This window comes from Anas acuta, chromosome 12, assembly GCF_963932015.1.
Source record: "Anas acuta chromosome 12, bAnaAcu1.1, whole genome shotgun sequence".
Taxonomy (NCBI): Eukaryota; Metazoa; Chordata; class Aves; order Anseriformes; family Anatidae; genus Anas; species Anas acuta.
This window is the reverse complement of record NC_088990.1, coordinates 556961-576901: the sequence shown is the minus strand read 5'-3', so window position 1 is coordinate 576901 and position 19941 is coordinate 556961. Positions and strand designations below refer to the sequence as shown.

The following is a 19941-nucleotide window of genomic DNA, read 5'->3' as shown; positions in this document are numbered from 1 at the left end:
TCCCCACGCACACCCGGGGCCGGGGCCGCCGGCGGCGGCTGCTCGCTGTCCCGCTGCGCCCCGCGGGCCGGGGCCGCTCCGCCACAGGTGGTCGCGGCCAGCGCCGGCCCGGGCTCGGCGCGGGGGTCCCGGCGGTCGGCGGCCGCCCCCGCTCCCGGCAGCGTCGCGGCCCCGGCGGGCGAGCCGCGCCCCGCAGCTTTGTTCCCCGCGGCCGGTGCCGGGGGCGGGCCCGGCTCCGGGCAGAGCCGGCGGCCGGAGCGGGCCGGGCGGGGGGCGCGGGGCCGCTCGGAGCCGCTCGGAGCCCGGGAAACTTGTCCGGGCGCGGCGGGGGGGACGCGGGGGCACGGCGGCGAGATAAAGGGCCCCGCCGCCGCCGCCGCGCTCCTCGCTCCCGGCCGAGTTAGGAGGAGCTGTTTTGCATCCCTTCACGTCAGCCTGCCTCATTCCCTCCTTCCTTCCTTCCTGCGCGCCCAGCGCCGGGCCCACGGGCCCGCAGCCGCCGCCGCCGCCGCCCCGCGCCCTGCGGAGCCGCCGCGGGAGCGCACGGTGAGTCCCCGCCGCCCCGCGCCCCCGGGGCCGCAGGCCCGCGCCCGGGGCCGCCAACATGTCGCCCGCCCGCCCGCTTCCACCTTCCCCGCGCCCGGCCGGGAGCGATGGCGGCGGGAGGGAGGGAGGGAGCGGGGCGCCGGCGGTGCCCGGTCCGCACGTGGGTCCGCCCGCCCCGCTGCTCGCCCACAAGTTTCGCCGCCGCCGCTCGCAAACTTTCTCCGCGGCCGCGGGGCCGCCAAACTTGCGGCGGGGCGGGGAGGGGAGAGGGGCCGGGGGCGGCCCGGCACGGCTCGGCCCGGCACGGTGCGGGGCCGCTCCGCTCACGTACCTGTTGAGGAGGGAGCGGCGGGGGGCGGCGGCCCCGCACCGGGATCCCGCACCGGGACCCCGCACCGGCACCGGGCGCGGCGGCCGGGGGAGGCCGGGGGGGTGCGGGTGCGGGAGCGGGGGGAGAGGGGGGGCGTGCCGGGAACGCGCGTGGCCGGGGCCGCGCGGCGGGGGACGGGGGGGCGCTGCCGGGACCCCCCCCGCGCCCCCGGGGCCGGTCGCGGCTGGCAGCGCGCGCGGCGCTGTCGCGAGTGTCGTCGCCGTCCCCCCCCCGCCCCCGCCTGTCACCCGCTCGTCCCGCGCCGGTGTCCGGGGGGAGCCGCGGGGCTGCGGCTGCACCGCGCGGCCCCGAGGGGCGAGGAGAGCCGGCAGGTAGGCGCCGCTGCGGGGGGCCGGCACGGGGCGCCGGGGGGGGGCACGGAGCCGCCTGCCCCCGGCGAGGCTGCCCCGAGTTTGGGAGCGGTCGCGGGGCTGCTGGGGGTGGCGGCCGAGCCGCCGCCGCTGCCCGGGTGGGGACCTGCGGGGCGCCCACCGGCACCTCCGGCGAGAAGGGACCGGCCCCGGGGGCGGGAGGGGCAATAAGCGGGGATCCCCGGGGAGCCGTGCCCGGGAGGGAGAGGCCACCCCCGGGGCCGGGCGGACCCCGGGGCTTCGCTCCTTTTGTGCCCCGGCGTCCCGGGGGCTGCGGAGCCGCGGGAGGGGCCGGGCCCGGGCCCCCGGCTCTGTCCGGGCAGCGCCTGCTCGGTCGCGCTTCGGGCCAGGGAGAGCGGCTCTCGGAACTTTGTGCGGCCCCTTGGTAGCTCCTGAGAATCAGCAGGATGCGGCGGTTGAATTAGTTACAATTAATTAATTAGTCAATCATTAGTAGCTCCTTTGTCAGCACTCCGTGTGGGAAGGGAAGGTGGGATGATGCAAGGGGAAGATGGCATCCGAGGAGCCGAACTTCTCACCGCGCCCAGCACCCAGCCGCACAACCCGTCCCGGGGCTGCAGGCAGGAGGACGCTGCCCCACGCAGCAGGGACGAGTTCAGCTCGTTTGCTGCTGGGTGTCACTGATGGGAACCAGCCTGATGAGCTGGTGCGCTCTGCGCTTCCAGTAAGCGCCGTTCCAGTAAGCACAGTTCCAGTCTGGTTTGTGCGGGCCATCTGGCCTGGCCATCACCTTGCTATGAATGCGCCTCAGGTTAGTGGGAGACCCTCAAAGCACGGCGCTCCTGGGGAAACCTCAGGGAAGTCATGAGCAGGGGCACTGGTTTCACCACCCCCTGCGCAGCCCTTCGGGGGTAACGGCCTTCGGGCAGTGAGTTGAGGAACAGCAGCTGTGGCACCGCGTTCCCTGCCAGCAGAGGCATGGGAGCGCGCCCCCCCACTCGCAGGGAGCAGTCATGGGAGTCTGGCAAGTTCTTGTAACTGAGAGCCACCAGAGATAGGGGCTAAATAAGTCTGATGCTGAGGCTGCTTGTTCTCCCAGCAGGCTTAAATGAATGCCCTCTGTGGACACTGAGCACCTTATCTCCCCATAAAGGGGTGTGTTAGATTATAGTAACTTGGGCTCAGATGCACACCGAGAAACATTCCCAACCTGATCTTAGGAGGGAATTCAGGGGCTCAAAAGTAGGTGCCTGTGGTGGATAGAGGGAGAGCCTTCTTCCACAGTGCTCAAGTAATGGGTCTGCTTGTTTCTTTTGACATCGCTAGGGTTGGGTTAATCTCTGAGAAGGTATTTTTAGTTGGTTTTATTGGACTGAAATGCAAAGAAGGCTTTTTGTTTATAAATTAGCTTAGGAAACAGTGTGGGGAGGGATGAGCACAAATGTTGTCCTGTACCGAACAGCTAGAAATGTTAATGAGCAGGCAATACAATGGGTTTGTACTGCAAGGGGCATGCCAGCATACGGCCCAAAGTGAGCGTTAGAGGCAAACGTGCCGTGCTGATACAGGCCGTGTCTCTGCATGCTTCCTGGTGCTGCGAGGTAGGCTCCAATTCAACATCTGCTGAAGCAGTCTTAATTTCAGCCGAAGCAGTCGTGTACTTGGATATTTTGCCAAATCAGGGCCAAAAGAATAAGGCAGGGAGGCAGAGTAAGCAGAGAGTTGTGCATGCTGCTGCTGCCTGGCTGGATCGGAGGGTTTCCTACAATTTTATGACCATTGCTCCCCTTTCCCTCCACTACCTGCCATGGGTTTTGGTTTTCCTTGACCTTTTACATCTCATCCTGCAAGCTGTTAAGCACAGGCAGACAGGAACCACAGCTTTGCCCTGTGCCCACAGAGCCCACCCAGCCTGAGACAGGGGTGCTGTGGCCACATGAACACTGATGGCAGCAAATGAAATGTCTCCAAATACCTGCCCAGGGCTGGCTTGCCATGGAGACAGCCGCAGCTTTGGCAGGAAGAAAGTCACTGGGTGGCTCAGATGTGTCTGAGGAGCTGCGGTCGTCTCCTTTCTGCCTTGCCTGGGGTGGCCAGCAGCCACCGTCCCCATGGGACTTTTGCTTTCCAGTGCAGCTGGACCTTGAGACACGGGGCTGGGATCGAGTTGTGAGGGGCTTTTCCCTGTCCTGCCATTCTGCATTTCCCTGCTCCACCCCTGTGCAATGCTCTCACTCCCACCCTGGGTCCTTCTCACAACCACGCCGTGGTGCCACACGGTGACTTTGGTGCTCGGAGAGGCAGGGCCAACTCAGCCTGCCTGCCTCTAGCTGCGGTTCCCTAAAAAAATAAATGTATATGGCAATGGAGTGAAATACAGGGTGGTGTTCAGGAGTACTCTCACTGGAGTGTGAATCGCGGAGGATTTTTTATTTGAGAAATTAAGCAACCGTCACTCTTCTTCCCCTTGATTTTGATGGAGGCCTGCTTGGAGAACAAGCAAGCAATGCATTTTCTTTCTCAAACTTTAAATTGAGGGGGACAGAGGGTGATTTTAAATTTTCCCCATGGTGGTCTTTGCTCTCAGCTGTCTGACAGTCATTTGAATGACAATAGGGCATTTTAACAACAGAAATAGAAACAACATGTAAGCAACCTGCCTCAAAACTTCTTTGGAAAGTACACAGCTTCCTCGTAGCGCTTGTGATAACGCCGTCCTCCCATTTCCCTCCCCGTTTCTGTAACGGCCCTCACAAGATATCACAGTCTTTTTAGTAAAGGAGAAGTGAGCGGGCGGGAAGCTTCTCTTTTTTAAACGTCAGGTCTTCTGAGTTTCTGTGAATGTTCTCAAGTGGGAAGAAGAAACCCAACTTCCCACTCTCCCTTCCCTCCCAGGCCACCTCTAGTTTCATAACAGAGAAACTGAGGTAGAAGGGCGGTGTCTGAATTACTTCTGCGTGGGGAGAGGAAAAAGCTTGTAGAAAGTTCGGCTGGAATTTTACAAATCTCGCATAGTTTGGGAGTAAAAAGTGAAATAGTCCAGGAACTGGGGGAGCACAAGAGGCACTGCAGAAGCAAGATGCGAAATTAAACCGAGGTAAATGGAGGTAAATCACCGCGGCGCGGGCACTGCGGGGCTGCACCGGGCCTGGCACCGCTCAGCAGCGTTTGTCTGGTGTGGGCAGGGAGGTGGGCACATGAGTGAAGCCCTTTCTACGGTTAAATTCGTCAGTTTTGTTCCAGAAGTTACTCGGAACTAGGGAATCCGCACCGCGGGACGGGGAGTGCAGTGGCAGAGGAAATTCCAAGTCAGTAGCTGAGAAATAATGTACAAAGGAAGAAATTTTGTAACTATTTGTCACCTTCCGAGGTTAAAAGTTAACTAAATTAAACCACAAAGCGGACCTGAGCATTGCTGCTGGCAGCTCGGGCAGGCGAAGGGCTTCGGTGTGCAGCCACGGCTGGGAACGCGGGCAGGATGGCAGGAGGGTGGCAGCCCGGGAGGGCTCCCGTGCAGCGGTGCTTTCTTCTTGGAAAAGTGGAGCACAGGAGGGCAGGACGCCAGCTGTCTGTGCAGTAGGGTTGTGCAGAGCAGGGGATGCACAGTGCTGCCCCACTCCTCCCCGCCGTGCAGTGCTGGGGAAGGAGACGTGCAAGGAGACGAGTTTTGGTGGAGAACATTTGCCAGCTGGAGTTCCTGCAGCTTTGGGATGGTGGTGGTTGGGCAGACGGGTGGGCGGGAGAGGTGAGCGGAGCAGGTTGGGGCTGCGCTGTTGGGCCAGGAGCCTTGTGCAAGGTGAGGCTGATGAAGAGGAGCTGGGGGCTGGGGCCGTGGCGTGGGGGCGGCAGGGAGTGGGGGGGCTGGGGCAGCAGTGGCAGCTCCAAACCCCAGGCTGGTAGAAGTGCCCAGCAGCCAGCACCGTGCTGGCCTGAAAACAGCTTAAAAATGGAACGGCTGCGTGTGCTTCGGGGCTTCAGTACTGCAGCAAGAAAAGTGAGTCGCAGGGCAAGTGTATTTTAAATTAATTCTGTGACACAGAGCAACTGAAATGAGTAAATTCAGTTAAAATCAAAACTCCATTCTTCATCTTTTTCCAGTGGCTCTGCAGCACAGTCTGTGTGCCCCCATGCGCCCTTCCATGCTGCTTGCAGCCAGGCACATGGCAGGCACTGGGAGCTTTGACCTAGGGAACGCCAGTCTGTGCTCTACAGCTTTTATCTCAGCGCGCCAGTTTTGGGGAGGGATGTACGTTGACTAGGAAGCAGCGCATGGACATGTTCAGGGCTTTACTTCCATGGTTTGTCTGTATGAAAGCCTGGTTCCACGCCTGCACCGTGCCCCGCAGCAGTACGTGGGGAGGTCCCGGGGCTCACGGGATGAGGCCAGGAGCAGCTGAGGCAGAAGCCAGCAGCTGGCAGGGGCTGAGTGCTAGCAGCCCCAGGGTATGTCCATCCCTGGGGTGCATCTGTCCCCTGGGTTTGGCTGTCCTGTTTGGCAGCAGCAGCACTTCCCCGTGCGCCTGCGCCATGTGGCCAGGTCGCTTCTCCCCTCTCTGCCCCTTCTCTCAGCACTGCATCGCTCCCCAGTGCTTCCCTGGCATTTATCAAGGTCCCTCCTTTCCCTGTTATTTTCTCTCCAATGTTCATTTCTCCAGGGGCTCCCCATTTCTTCCCCTCCTGCCCTCACTCCCCCAGCAGAGGGTTGGGGTGCGCGGGGTCCCCGTTGCAGAGCCCCGGCTCCGTCCAGCTGCGGGTTTCGTTCTAGAGCGGTGCCTCGGCTTGTGTGAGCTCAGCACGAGCAGGGCTGGAAATAAAAGAGAGCTGGAGGACGGTGTTTGGAGGTTTTCCCATGGGGAGGCCTTTGTTTAAAATTTAATATGCTGTTCTCTTTCTCTCAATGAGTAAGAGAAGGATGCCAGCGCTCTGACGTGCGGCCGTTCAGCACCCTACCCGTCCCTCTCCTTCACCTCGCCTTTCTGGCACAGTGTCACCGCGGCTCTGTCTCGGCTCTCCCGCTGCTTCCCACTTGCAGGTGCCAGCCAGGGCTCAGATGTTAGTGCTGGGGACAGAGTTGAATGGAAATTTTGGCCATGGCTTGCTGACCAGAGCCGGGTCCATGCAGGAGGCAGGCAGGTGCCATCCCTGCCGGTCCGTGGCCTCCTCAGGGTCTCGTAAGCAGGTGCTGAGCTTTGCCGGGTGTGTCCCAGGCCCGGTCCAGCCGCCTGCTGTTGGGAAACACGAATTGTTATTTAAGAAGGGATATTCTGGGGAGCTGGACCCAAAGATGGTGAGGTTCGCGCTGGTCCCTGATGGAAGCCTTGCCGCTCTCCAGCGCTCGCCCTCCGGCCATTGCAAACGGGTCAGCACAAGACTTGAGCTTCAATAGCTCCATACGTGGCTGGTTGCAATCTCATTTCTCTGCACCACCGGAGAGTTATAATTTTCAGGCATTGATTGACCTGTCCTTCTTTGTTTGCCTCCTGTCAGTCCCCTGTAGCTGTCGGTAACGCGTTCCTGTTGGCTGTTGTGCGGTTACGAAGCGCCTCGTCCTGCAGCCTGTGCCCGTGCGTGGCCAACGCTCAGCCCCCGGCTGCTTCCCCAGGGGGCTGTGGGCTGAGGGCCTGAGCTTGGAGGCACTGGCACGCTCCAGGGGAAAATTACTGTCCAGAAGACAGAACTGTGGAGCCTTTTTGTCAGTGGTGCCAAGCCCCTTTGTTGAATTTCTTCTTCTCCTTCCCCGTTTTATGCTTTGGCCATTCAGCATGTGCTTCAGAAGCCCATCAGGGTAATTGCAGAACTCATCTGCAGAGAGTAAGCCTTGATTTATTGGGGGGTTTTGAGTGGTTTGGTTTCATTTTATGATTATCAACAAGGGACACATATAAGCAAATTATTTCAACAGTTGAATATTCTGTATATTTATAGGACTTTCTTGCTGTAAGAAGAAAGAGTGCAAAATATAGCAATTATGCATATTGTTTTGAAAATGCGGACTGGAGGTAGTTCAAGCAGGCCCTTGCAGTTGCCAAAGCAAGGGGAAAATGCGTTAGATAAAAGCAGCCTTGTGGCCATGGTATAAAAGGTATCAAATATTTATAAAGACTAGTAAAATACAAACATTTCCAGCCTCCCCCCAGCACGGCCAGCAGCTTATCCGCTGCATTTTCCATGCCGTTAGCCAGCGAGCTCTGCCCGTGCGGTGCGGGGCTGGCACTGCCACCCGCTCCCAGCTCGGTTCCCTCTGCTCCGGGCTGTGTGGGGCCGGGTGGGGGGCAATGGGGAGCTGCCAGGGGCACCACCAGCCCCTTGGTGTGGGTGCTGCGGGGCACAAGTGGCCCCAGAATCATTAAGCTTGGAAAAGCCCTCCAAGCCCTGCAGCCACTCCCTACCACCACTCATGTCCCCAAGCACCACGCCCAACCTTTCCTTGAATGCCCCCAGGGACGGTGACTCCACCACCTTCCATGGGCCCATCCCAATGCCTGACTGCTCTTTCTGAGAAGAATTTTCTCCTAATTTCCAACCTGAGCCTCCCCCGGTGCAACTTGAGGCCATTCCCTCTTGTCCCAAATATTCATTTCACTGCGGGCAGATTTTTCTGGGCTTTCCATCCTTTAAGTGCCTGGAGCACACAGCTTTGTGTGAGCACAGCGGGTGGCCTTGGTGGCACGCTGAGGCTGTGCCAAGCACCCCGAGCACCCCGGTGCCCCCAGCTTGGGCACTGCCAGGCCCGGTGCTGGCACAGAGCAGCAGGAGCAGTGCGCAGCCGTGGGTGCTGCAGGAGGGGACCCGCACGGGAGCAGTGCGCAGCGCTGCCTCTGGATCCATGCAAACACGTAGAGAAATGTGCAGCTCTGGTGTGAAATTTCAGTCAATGTGGCAGCTAGGAGGGCTGGTGAGCCCACAGCGTGTCAGCACGCAGAGGAACACACGGGCAATAGTGCCTGAAAGCGGCTGGGAGCTTCTTTCCAAGCCGGCAGTGAACGCGCTGCAGAAGGGCACCACTGGCACCTCTGCCTCCCCGCCAGGAGAACCAGGCCTGGCCACATGCCACGAGGTGTCTGTGCAGGAGAGGCAGCGGTGCCATGGGATGGGGTCTGGCATTGCTGGGTGCCCCAGGGCCGGGGGGGCTGCACTGGGGGGGCTGCAGCGAGGGGTGTCTGGGGCGCACGCGGGGAGCTGAGTGTGTGTGGAGCTGCACGGGAGCAGAGATGCAGCTCAGGACAGCTCTCCTCCTCCGCTGTCAGATATTTAAATCTGAGAATCCGATACATTGCAGGAGTCGTGTTTCTGAATCTAAATTTTCGCTCCCCTGAAGTCATCAGAAATGTGAAAGAAGTCAGATGTGGAGCCCTTTATGCCAGTGAGTCTTTCTGCAGAGATAACCCAAAAGGTTCCTCACTGATGTATCTGAAGTAGAGGAAAAAGTAGCTCAGCTTAAAAAAAAATCCCTCAACTTCATTCTCTCATAGACTCTCAAATAGTCTTAAATTACATATACAGCCTTTATTTTCTGCAGCACCCTCCATCTGTGTCTGCCATACATTTATTATCCTTCATTAGGGCAGAAACAATGCCTTCCAGCTTGGGAGAGGTGTTTTCCATATCAGTCACTCTGACTTCAGTGGCTTGAATTTTACCTGTCACTGTTTCGAACTTTTTATCTGTGTTAGGTGAGGCTCCATGCTGGAGGTTTTTTTCTTCCTTTAATGACAAAGTTCAGGATTTTAAAACACACTTGCTTTGTGCTCCCACAGTGCTGCTTCTCTGGGCTAAGAGATTCGAGAAAGAAGCCACCATCTCTGGCCCTAGGCAGAGGCTTAGAGAGGATTTTTTTGCAAGAGGCCCACGTGAGCGCACACACAGGTGCTTGCGAATGTGTTTGCTGACCTTTGATAAAATAAAAGCAAGATAGTGCATGAGGCACATTCCTTGCTGGAACCCCCAACACACACGGTGCAGTTCGGAGGAGCGGTCACCCTGCTGGGACCCGGCGTGCACGAGCAGTTGTTGTGCTCTCGGAGGTAGCGGCAGGCAGAGCGCTGCTGGCGGTGAGATCCCGGATTTGCCAGGGCAAGGCTTGGCCAATACAACACCCGCCGGGTGCTGGTGTCTGGGGGTCCCTTGGAGCTGTGGATCAGGGCTGATCGGTGCGGCTGCAGGTGGAGCAGTGTCAGGGCCACTTGCCCGCTGGCCACCCTCCCGTGCCCCCACTGGCGTGGTGCAAGCTGGTGGGGCACGGTGTGGTGGTGGAAGGGCACCACAGGGCACGGGAGGGAAGGAGCCTGTGCCAAATGGTGACAAGTGTCAGCAGTGGCTATGCAGCCGCGGGATTGCTCAGGACAGAGAGCAGGTGGCTTTGGTGCTCCCTGGCACCCCACAGGGCACCCCCACCCCACACAGCACACAAGGCTGCCCCGGGCCACACAGTGAGGGGACAGGGACAGGGGTTTGGGGACAGGGACAGCCGCCAGTGTCCCCGGGTGCCTGGGCTGCAGCCTGGGCGGCCACCCCGCTGCCACAGCACTGCGCACACCCAGTGCCAGCAGCCACCACTTGGCCCCTTCTGGCCAGCGCTGCTGGGGGACGTTACACTTTCTGCATCTGGCTTAGCGAAATCCTTCCCCGAGTCAGTCCTGAGCTGTGGTTTCGTGGGGGCAGCGGACGCCCCCCGCCTGGTGCTCACCACTCCGGCAGTCCCTGGGAAGGGCTCTCCAAGCACCGAACGCTCACTTATCCAAACTGCTCCCCTGCTCAGAAAAGGATCTGAAACGTTTTTCACCTTGCAGATCTGAAAATAATGTGGCGTTTGCCGCTGAGCAGTCAGTTTTGCTCCTAAAATGGTGCAATGTGTCCAACAACGTTGCTGTTAGAGAAATCAGAACCGGGACTTTCCCACAGGGCTGGCGCCTTGTGTGAATAGGAAGAAGTCAAACTGCTCTCGTGTTCCTGCACGCTTGCTGCGAGAAAGCTCTGTGATTTTCCCTCCTCCTTTTATCTATGGGTTACAGAAAAATACACTTGATGTGTTTGTTATTTAACATCTCCAGCCCACGTGACTGGTGGCACCTGCGAGTTCTGTAGGGGAAGATTTTGTGTGCTCAAGATGATTCTTTGAGAAATTCGCTGGGAAGCCAGGCTTTCTGCCGCTATCCCGGCCACGCTCTGCCCAGCCAGGGCTGCCGCGGGATGTCCGCCTTGCTGCGATGAACCCCTGGCAGCTGGTGCTGTGCTTGGGGACCCCGCGAGGTCGCTGCTCCTCTGCTCTTTCTGAACAAGAGCAGATTTCAGAAGTTCTGCTTGTGAAGGAATATCCAGGCTGCTGTTAACTAACACCCTCAAATTAAAACCTCCCAGACACTTTACCACATTGTGCAGGCCCCGGCTGTGCTGCACCTCCCTGCTGCCGTGTGTCCCAGACACAGACACGAGGTCCCTTGGGATGGAGCCTGTCCGTGTCCTCAGCACCAGCAGCTGGGGGCTTCCCAGTCACAATCTGGGCAGGGCTGGCATCCCTGGGGACGGGTGACATCCCTGGGGATGGGTGGCATCCCTGGGGACAGGTGGCATGGCATCCCCACAGGGACCAGCCGGCCGTGCTCCTGCCGAGGGCCACCTGTGGCTCTGTGGCCACCAAGAGGAACGTCCCGGCCCCTCGGGGCTCGGGCAGACTGTGTGCCCTGAACACCCAAAGCAGCGGTTTGAAAAGCAGAAGAAAGTTTTACATGGCTGTATTGAATGCTGTGCTGAAGTTCTCGTCCCTTTTAAGTCCCGGGGTCACAGATGGCTCTGGTTCCTTCCCCTAGCAGAAGAAAGAGCAGAAATACTTGGTAGCTGCAGCTCGGGGGGATGTTTCCTGGCCAGCCATTGTTCGGTGGATGGAGACCAGACTCGTCAGCAAAACCGTCTGTGTTCAGTAGCCATCACCTTCCCTCTGGCCATTGACTACCTGTTCACAACTTTCCCCCTGCTGCTAATGGGTCTGGGCAGCCTCTGTGCCCCCACTGGGCTCGGCTGGGTGCAGGATGCGACCCTGGGGCAGGAGGGGAGCAGCCAGATCCAGCCCCGGCAGCCCCGCACGCAGGACACAAAAGCCAAAATTGTTTGCAGGGAAAATGGCAGCAACAGCCTTCAGAGTAACGTCTTTGTGCTGCAGTTGTCTTGTCCGAGCCTCTTCCTCAGAGGGGCTGTGGTATCACATCAGGCCCCCGCGGCACTTTCTGGATGGGGCACATCCCACCTTGTACCATTTGGGCCGTTTTTCCCTTTTACAGCCACTTGCCAGACCAGGCACAGAAGGGTGCTCGTCCCCGCGTGTCAGTTCCTTGCACCCAGCACTCCATCGCCCCTCACCAAGGTCCCCGCTGTCGGTGGGTGCCCTCCCGGAGCCCCAGCACCCTGCTGGGTGCCAGCAGAACGGCTCCGTGCTGCTCCAGAGCTGGGCTCAGTGTGCACTGCCTATGGCATCACCACTGCACCCCGGCTGGCCATCGTCCCTCCCCGTAACGCAGGCACACTGCTGCTCTGGGCTTCTCTCCTTCTCTGTGGGGCCGTGCTGCAGGTCCTGCTCCAGCAGGCCCGCAGTTTTCTCCTTGCTGACTCCACTTCCATTATTGTCTCCTCGCTGCGTTTTTATTCTCCCTTTGTCCTGGCTTACAATGCCTCTCTCCGTACTACGCTTTTCAGTCTGGGAACGTCTCCGCACCCAACAGGCCATGAGTCCCCCGCCACTGCTGGTGGCACTGAACAAAGTGGGACCCAAAGGGGGACCCAAAATGGGACCCAAAATGGGACCCAAAATGGGACCCGCTGGCACTGGGAGAAGCACAGCACCAGTGTGTGCCTGGCCCGCTGCCGCCAGCTCTTGCTGCACGCTCTGCTCCCAGCTGGCCGGGCACCACGGCCTCTCCCCAGCTCCTGCAGACGCGGGGAGCACCAGTCCTGTGCACCCCCAGCCCCACGGGGTGCCCCCACAGAACAGGCTCAGGATCAGGCTCCTGGGTTCTGCCTGCCCAGAACATCCCCTCCTGTTCCTTCGCTTCTTGACCCAGATCTGTGATGCTGATTGCCTTCATGGAAGCGTTTGGTTTTGCAGATTTGTTTTCTCTGCTGTTATTTTCACCGGGGACTGCACGAGTGAGAGTCTTCCTTGCAGAAACTCAGAATTTCATTTGCTGTTTTTTACATATCTGCATGTGTGATTACTAGGAGAAGTATTTTTAAAAGTAGCTCAGCGTTTCTTTCAGGGAGTTAGAAAAGACCAGATTTATTTTCTGCTGTGCTGAGAATTAACTCTCCTTTCTTCCTTTTCCCTCTGCCCCCACTGGAAAGAGAGAGAATGTAAAAAAGAAGAAAGGATTTACATTGTCGTCGTGATTGGCACAGTCTGTGAATGAGAGGTCATTTCATGTGGCTGTTTCTTTTCAAGCGCTCTTTTTTTCATGCACACTGTATTCAGGCTAGAAGCATTCTTTCTTTTCAAAGCTTCTCTGTCTGTCTCTCTCTTCCCCCTCCTTTATTTTTCATCCCTTTTCTTTACTTTTGCTGTCTTTTCATTCTGTTTTTCTCCTCCCCCTTGGGGCTCCATTTTTTCTTTCCTCTTTCCTCTATTCAGTTCCTTTTTTCTTTTCGCATCTTTTTTGAATAGCTCTTCTATTTTCAGAGAGGAAAGAGTATGTAGAAGAGAAGTCGTTACAGCAAGGAGGAACTTGAAAGTCTCTCTTTCCCTGTTTATTTCACTTAAAAGCAAAAACTGTTTTCCACAGAACAGGGTGATTTCCATCAGGAGCCTGCTGCAGGGAGCCCGGTGCAGCGTGCTGCTGGTGGTGGGGTCCCGGCACCCCCCAGTGCCACGGCACCGGCACGCACCCAGCGCCCAGCCTGCGCTCATGGGGCCGGGGTGGCACTGGGCACTGCGGGCTGCATGCCCTTGCCATATCCCTGTGCCATCTCCCCGTGCCATTTCCCTGTGCCATCCCCCTGTGCCGTCTCCCCACTCTGCACGCAGGCAGCAAGGCCAGGCTGGACGGGGAGCTGTGCTGCTCCCTTGCCCTGCTGGCGCTGCCCTCGCCCACGGCAGCTCCCGGCAGCAGCTCGGTACGATTTGACTGCTGCCGATGTCGCCGGTGCTGCTGTGCGGGTGAGCAGCGACCATTTAAAACATGGCACGGCAATAAGCCCTCGGGATCCCAGGAGAGTTCTGCCTGTTCAAGTGGGGGAAGAGACGGATGGGTGGGGATGGGGAGAATGCCTCAGCTCCGTGTGGAAGGGGAGCGTTGGGCGGCCAAAAAGCAGCCCTTGGGAAGAGCCGGGCTGTGCGGCAGAGCCAGCTCTCTGCCGAGGGGCCAAGCCTGGTCCCTGTTTGCTGTGGAAAGGCACCACGCTCAAACCCGATGGAGACGGGGCTGGTGAGCATCACAGTGGGGTCCTTTCGATCTCCTAAGCAAGAGACAGACCTGGTTCTGCTGGGCAGCGAAACGCCAGAAGTTCATCAAGCAGGTGAACTGCAAGGGAAATCCCTGCTCTCCCTCTGCGCAACCATTTTCCCCATTAATTATTGTCTCCCCAGTTGCTCTAAAATAAAGCAGAAGTTGAGGAGCAGTCTAGTGTAGGAGCACAGGTTGGACCGGAGCGGCCAGCTCTCGTTTGGTGTTGGAGGAGGGCTGGAGGATGGAGCTGGAGAGGAGCACAGCGGCCGGGCAGCGCGGTCCTGCAGCGAGCAGGGCAAAACCGCAGGGTGTGCGAGCGGCCGTGCTCCTCCAGCAAAGCAGAGGTTCGGAGTGAAAAGCGCGTGCGGTGAGCATAAAGCAAAGTGGGGGCTCTTCAAACTGCAGCACTGCAGCAAAACAGGGGCCAGTGAACCCTGCAGGCAGTTTGCAAGTTGGCTCTAATTGCCCAATCCTGAACATCTTGTAGCACAAGATTGAAATTCTGCTTTCCCTTTGTTTGAAGGGTTTTGAGGAAGGGCCTTGCCTGCGAGCATGGCAGCTCCGGGGTTGTTTCCAGCGGGCGGGGTGTGCGTTTGGGGACCCGGCCAGGAGCCTCTGCTAGGGGCAGGGGGCCTGAGCAGCGCAGCCGGGCTGCCAGAGGAGCCGGAGCTGGCTGGTGCCACAGCGGTTAATGGAGTGGATTTTTTTTTTTTTTTTTGAGTGAGATTCAAATAATTGTAACCCAGAGATAAAGAAGACATTGGAGGAGATGAAAAGCGCGAGAGAAAGCAAGCAAGCAAAGGACAGAGGTTTGGAATACAGAGGGAGATTAGGAGATAGATGAAAGAGAAAGGAGAGAGATAAGAGGGAGGCAGAGGACAGATCCACAGCGCCCAGATAGGGGTTGCCAGGGAAACGGGAAGAATGAGGGAGCGATGGAGGAGTGGGGATGGAGGGTGCTGGGGGCGGGGCGCAGGGGTGGGGGGCTCGGCGATGGGGGCGGGGGGGCCTGGCGGGGGTCCTGCCCCGCTGCCCAGGGCAGTGCGGGAGCAGTCTGGGTCGTGGCCCCGCTCCCCACGGCAAGCTGACACGGCTCCCAGTGCTCCCAGTGCTGCTGCTGCAGCTCCCAGTGCTGCCCTGGTGCTGTGCCCCCAGCTCCGGGTGCTGGCCCTGCACCGGGTCCTGGCTCCTCAGCCTCGTGGGGTGAGAGCCGGCAGCTCTGGGCCGTGCGCCTCCCCAGTTCTGTGCAGCCCTTCCAGCCAGAGTGTGCCAGAGATCCGCTGGCTACGAGCCCGTTAATGTTCACCCTCACCTCTGCGTGTAACCATCGCGGCAAGAGTCACCGGCAGAATGACCAAAAGATTGATTAGCGGTGGCTTTAACGTGATCTGGCAAGGAGATCCACTTCCTTCCTGACGCACCGTCTGTCACGCAGGCATACAATCATCTTTTTCCCCAACTTGTTTTTTTCACCTTCTCTTACCAAAAAAGGTGCCTTTGTCACAGTGTGAGTGGTTGTGTCCTTGTTTTTGAAGTGGAAGCCCCCAAAGAGGATCATTCTTGCAGGCAGAGCGCTCCGCGTGCCGTCACGTCGGGCTGTCCTCGTCAGAAAGTGTCTGCGTGCAGGCAGCGGTTCTGCTTTCTAATCAGCTCGCAGTAAGTGGGTGTTATCTTTTTTTCTAGAGAACTACTTAATGGAAGTTTTCCTTAAAAAACTGAGTTGGGCGATACCTAACTTGGAGACACTGACCGAATGACTCCAGGAATTGTTTTTTGTTTAAAAGTGACGACTTTTTTGGTAGGCAGCAATGCAGCCCAACGCGCCCTCCTTCCCGCTGCTCAGAACTTGGGCTCGTTCCTTACAGCCTGCTTTATTTGCTTGGGATGTCAGTGGCGGGCAGAGGGGCGGTATTTTTAGTGCTGACCCAGATGCCGACAGGACGGAGGCTCCGGGCAGAGCGCTGTGGGGTTCGGCTCTGCGCTCCCACAGGCCGGGCTGCGGGGCTGGGTGCAGGCGGTGGGGAGCTCACCCCGGGGGGCCTGGAGCCGACCGCCCCGTGTCCAGCAGCTCGTGTTCGTCCTCCAAGCACTGTGCCCCCCGTTCCGTAATCGCCCCCACCCTGCCACTTCGCTCCGTACAAACGTTAAACCCTTCATGCACCTTCTTTGGTTCCATCCGGGCTGGTCACGGGGGCTTTAGAAACGAGGTGGACGTTCAGGCTTTGATTTACACCAGGATTTAGGCATGGAAGCAACTTCGCCTTGCCGCGGTGTTAGATTGATTGTCCTGCATGGGAACGCTTTTGTGGGCTGGGCAGAGAATAGGAGACCCCAGCCATTCTTTTGTCACTCAGCCCTCGCTCAGCATGCGGCTGAAACCAAGGTGACCTCATAAATCCTCAGGCCGGGTACAGAACAAGTGTTCTGGGTCAGTTTTATGAATCATTTCAGTTGTTCGTTGTGATTTTCAGAGAAAAAATATATTTTTTCAGCTTAAAATTTTTATGGGTGTTTAAAGCAGCTTTATGGGAAAACCACACACAGAAAAAAAGCAAAGATGAAAGACTGATTTCTCCTTTATCAAACTTGACTGAAAGCTTCTTTTTAAAGACAAAGAAAATAAACTCGGAGCTCTTCTCACAGATACTCAAGACCTACCAATTAGCCATTTGCCGACTGCCGCAGAGCCCTGACGCCCCGACACGCACAAGGGATGGGGTTTCGGCCGCCGCCAGCCCCAGCAGTGCAGCGCCCACTGCCCCAGCACCTGCAGGAGGGGTAACGAGGAGGGCTTGGGGCTCCTCGGCTGCCCAGGGGCTGTGAGCTCACAGAGCCTCTGCTCCCCCAGTAGTGTCGGGGAGGCCCCGGGCCGGCCGTGTATGTTTGCTGGTGGGATTTACACGGGCTGCCCAGGGCTGCTCCACGTAGCATTGGGGGCATTTCGGAGCCCCCCAGCTGCCACCGAGCCCTGGTGCCGGAGTTGCCTGGGAGTGCCCATGGTGCTGGAACAGCTCAGGAGAGGTCAGGGGAAACCAAGGAGGTTAAAGCAGAGAAAGGAAAGCAAAAGTGTTCAGCAGCAAATGACTCAGCCTGGTGCAGCTCCTGGAAGAGCTGGAACCCAGCAAGAAGTGTACCAGAGGCAAGGAAGGGGCCGTGGTGCCAAGCGCTGCAGGAGGAGAACCTGTAAGGGGCTGCAGGTAAGAGCCAGGTGCTTGAGTGATTAAACACAAAGGAACGGGGGTAAATAGAAGTTAGATGACATAAGGAAGTGGCAGCTCTCTAAAAAACAGTTTTAAGCACCTAAGGAGCAGGCGGTCGGTAAGAAATGGCAAGGCTCCGAGGAGGCTGATGGGCAGGGGCTGGGGCGAGAGGAGCAGCGAAATGCGGGGGGCAGCTGGATTCCTCCAGCCCGTGCTGACACTGGGGGAGAGCAGATCACACCCAGACAGAGCCTCCAGGAGAGGGAGGAGAGCAGGAAAGAAAATGTCAGAAAACCCAGAGGAACAGGAGCAGGAACTGCTGCCGGCCCCAGGTGCGTCCTTCCCCAATCTGCCATGGGAAAGAAGAAGCGTGACCGTCGGCAGAGGCAGGGACGGGAGGGAAGAGGGGAACACCAGCACTTGTGGTTTTCAGAGGAGACATTCACAAGTGCATTTGTGTAACTTCGGGTGTGGGAAAAGTACAGGCGGGCGAGTGCCTCAATCAGCAAATGAGCTGGAGAGCACGTAAAGCCGAACTCGGGGCTTTGATGCAAGCCCAGGCGAGCATTTGGTTCCCAGCTCGGCATACGGGCAGGAGCTGCTGCAGCTGGGCCAGGGCTGGGCCTGCCGGTGCCTCCGCGGGAGGGACTCGGAGACCGGAGCCGGGGCTGCGGAGAAGTTGCTCTGGTGTTGCTACTGGGATCGATATTCAGGCACATTTAATCCATTTCCTGTTTTTCGGAGCTGGGGGAAGTGGGACAGGCGGATGATCCGAACTCAAGAAGCAGTCATCAGGAACGGGGTTAGGGAAGTCAGCACGGAGAAGTGCAGAGGGGGGGGGGTGGTAACGCGGTCACAGTGCCCATCGGGAGGACCTGCACCCCCGGCACAGGCAGCCCCCGCAGGCAGGGGATGAGCTGGTCCCGCTGGCGAGCTCCTACCCACCCGTTAGGGGTGGCACCGAAGCGCAGGGCCCTGTGCAGGGCTCACCTTTTGCACCAAACAGTGGGGTTAAATCACCCTGCACCAGCCTGGCGGCACTGGGTCAGTGCTGGGACTTGTGCTGGCACCGCGAGGCAAGCACCATCCCTGGCCCTGCTGCCTGCTCGTCTCCCCGGCCACGAGCAGCTCCTGCCTGCCCAGCTGCTGTTGTGCTGGCGCAGCCAGGAGGGACAACCAAGTTCTGCTGATTTTCCTTCCCCTGCCTTCGGTGCAGCTGTGCGGTGGGGGCTGAGCAGTGCGCTGCGGGACGGGGACCTGGGGGCCGGGGCTGGCAGCGGCTCCCCAGAGAGGAGAGGGTCCAGCTGTGCCCGCAGGGAGCATCCGAGCATCCCTGGAAGGAGCTGGGAATGCCTGGCCCAGCCTTGCCAGGCTGTCGGGAGGCAGCGCGAACAGTCCGCTCTGCAAGGCCTTCGAGAAGGCTGAAGAGGGAAGTGAGAGCAAGGAAGTGAAACAAAAGCATTTGTCTGATCCCCCACTTCCCTCTCAGCGCGGTGTTTGTGCAGCTGCCTCAGCAGCTCTGCTGACTGTTGTGGCCTTGCTCTCCTTTGAATAGCAAAGCTCGGTCTTATGCACAAGGGCTTGAACGTTTGACAGAGCAAACGCAAAGGTTTGCGTACCGCACACACAGCTTGTGCCTTTGCCCTGGAACCCCAGAGGAGCGGCGCCCGTCCCCTGTCTCAGAGTGCTGCAGATAGGAATCTGTGATTTACTTTATTCTGAAGGCCTCTGTCTTAGGGCTGTTGTTTTGTTTTTTCCTGGTTTTGGTTTTGCTATTTAAACACACGAGTGCTGGTCTCAGGAGCGCGTGTGTGTGCGTCAGCCGCTCAGCCTCTGCCTCGTGGTGCTGTACTCAGGCAGAGCCGTCCCAGCGGCCGGCGCTGTCCCGGCACGGTGCCACACCAGCACGGTGCCACACCAGCACGGTGCCACACCAGCACGGTGCCACACCAGCACGGTGCCACACCGGCACGGTGCCACACCAGCACGGTGCCTGCACGCCGGCACTGCCGGGGCACCGGGAGGCCCTGGTTCCTGCCCTGAGCCAGGCGGCGTGACCACAGCACGGCTGCAGAACACGGCCAGAGGAGATGGGTGGCATTCATTGTCCTGAGTGATAAATGGCTGTGGAGAAATTGCCCCTTGGAGAAAGCAGGATCCTAAGGGGACTGCAAGAGACGTCCAGTCCATGTGGGAAATAGAAATTGCTGCACTGGGGGGCCCAAAATGAGGAAGAAAACAAAAAGAAAAATGGATCAGAACAGCTTTTCCTGCTTTCCGGTCTCCCTGGCTCCTCTTGCCAGCGCTGAGGGAAGGGACCCTGGCTTTCCTGCCCAGACCGGGGCCCTGGGGAGCTGCCTCTTGTTTTTAGCTTCCTTACTTGGAGCAGGAATTGCATTAGCAGGTCTCGAAGCCAGCAGCACTGCGCCCATGTTCCTTCCGGGAAGCTGCTGTCATTCCAAGCCCCGGCTTCGTGCTTCCTGCCGCGGCGCCCTCCGGCCAGCCCGGCCCCCACAGCTCGGCAGGGGGCTGCTGAGCACGGCGTGACCAGGGAAATTGGAGCAGGGAGCACGGAAGTGAGAATCCCTCCTGTCCGCGCAAAAAGGCAGGGGATGTTTTTGCAGGGGTGAGTTCTGTTGTGCGGCTCTCTCCGGTAGCCGTGCACCCCACCGAGGTGCTCGCTGTAAGCGAAGCACCCAGCTGAGCTCGGCAGAAGGAGCGTGCACGTGGGAGACGGGAGCAGCGGGGTGATGCAGGGTGTGGAGACCACGGCACGTCCACAAAAACTCCACCCACGCTGGAGAGAGGAGGCTCATCCGCGCTGCGCATCCTCCGGAGCAGCACTGCAGGCTGGCGCTGAGGGGAGCGCAGGAGGTGGCTGCTGTGATTTCCCCCCACCACCACCCCCTGCCCAGCGGCACAGCCGGCTCCCTGCGCTCCCCCCATGCTGTCTGGTGGGTCGGGGGGCTCCAGGGGCTGGAGAAGCCTGGCTGGTACTGGGGGCACTGCAGGCAGATGGAGGACAGGGAAGGGGTTGAGCTCCCAGCAGAGCTCCCGCGTGCCCA

At 58.9% G+C, this 19941-nt stretch overlaps 2 protein-coding genes across 9 annotated transcripts in view; both read left to right on the top strand.

Moving 5' to 3' along the window:
• Positions 1-200: 200 nt before the first annotated feature.
• Positions 201-19941, top strand: part of ZNF710 (zinc finger protein 710) — a 28289-nt gene continuing 8548 nt past the window's right edge. Inside the window, exon 1 of one of the 8 annotated variants that reach the window (XM_068696090.1) lies at positions 201-546. The gene's annotated coding sequence lies outside the window, so the exon portion shown is untranslated. Of the gene's footprint in view, positions 547-1081; positions 1249-2511; positions 4356-14677; positions 15333-15396; positions 16874-18859; positions 19503-19941 lie in introns of those variants that run through there. The other 7 variants (XM_068696099.1, XM_068696093.1, XM_068696091.1 and 4 more) reach the window with 7 other exon arrangements.
• On the top strand, positions 9413-12572 carry LOC137863167 (uncharacterized). Its single transcript, XM_068696115.1, has 2 exons — positions 9413-10773; positions 10812-12572. The coding sequence occupies exon 2, from the start codon at positions 10817-10819 to the stop codon at positions 12305-12307; it is 1491 nt and encodes a 496-aa protein (XP_068552216.1). The 5' UTR covers positions 9413-10773; positions 10812-10816; the 3' UTR covers positions 12308-12572.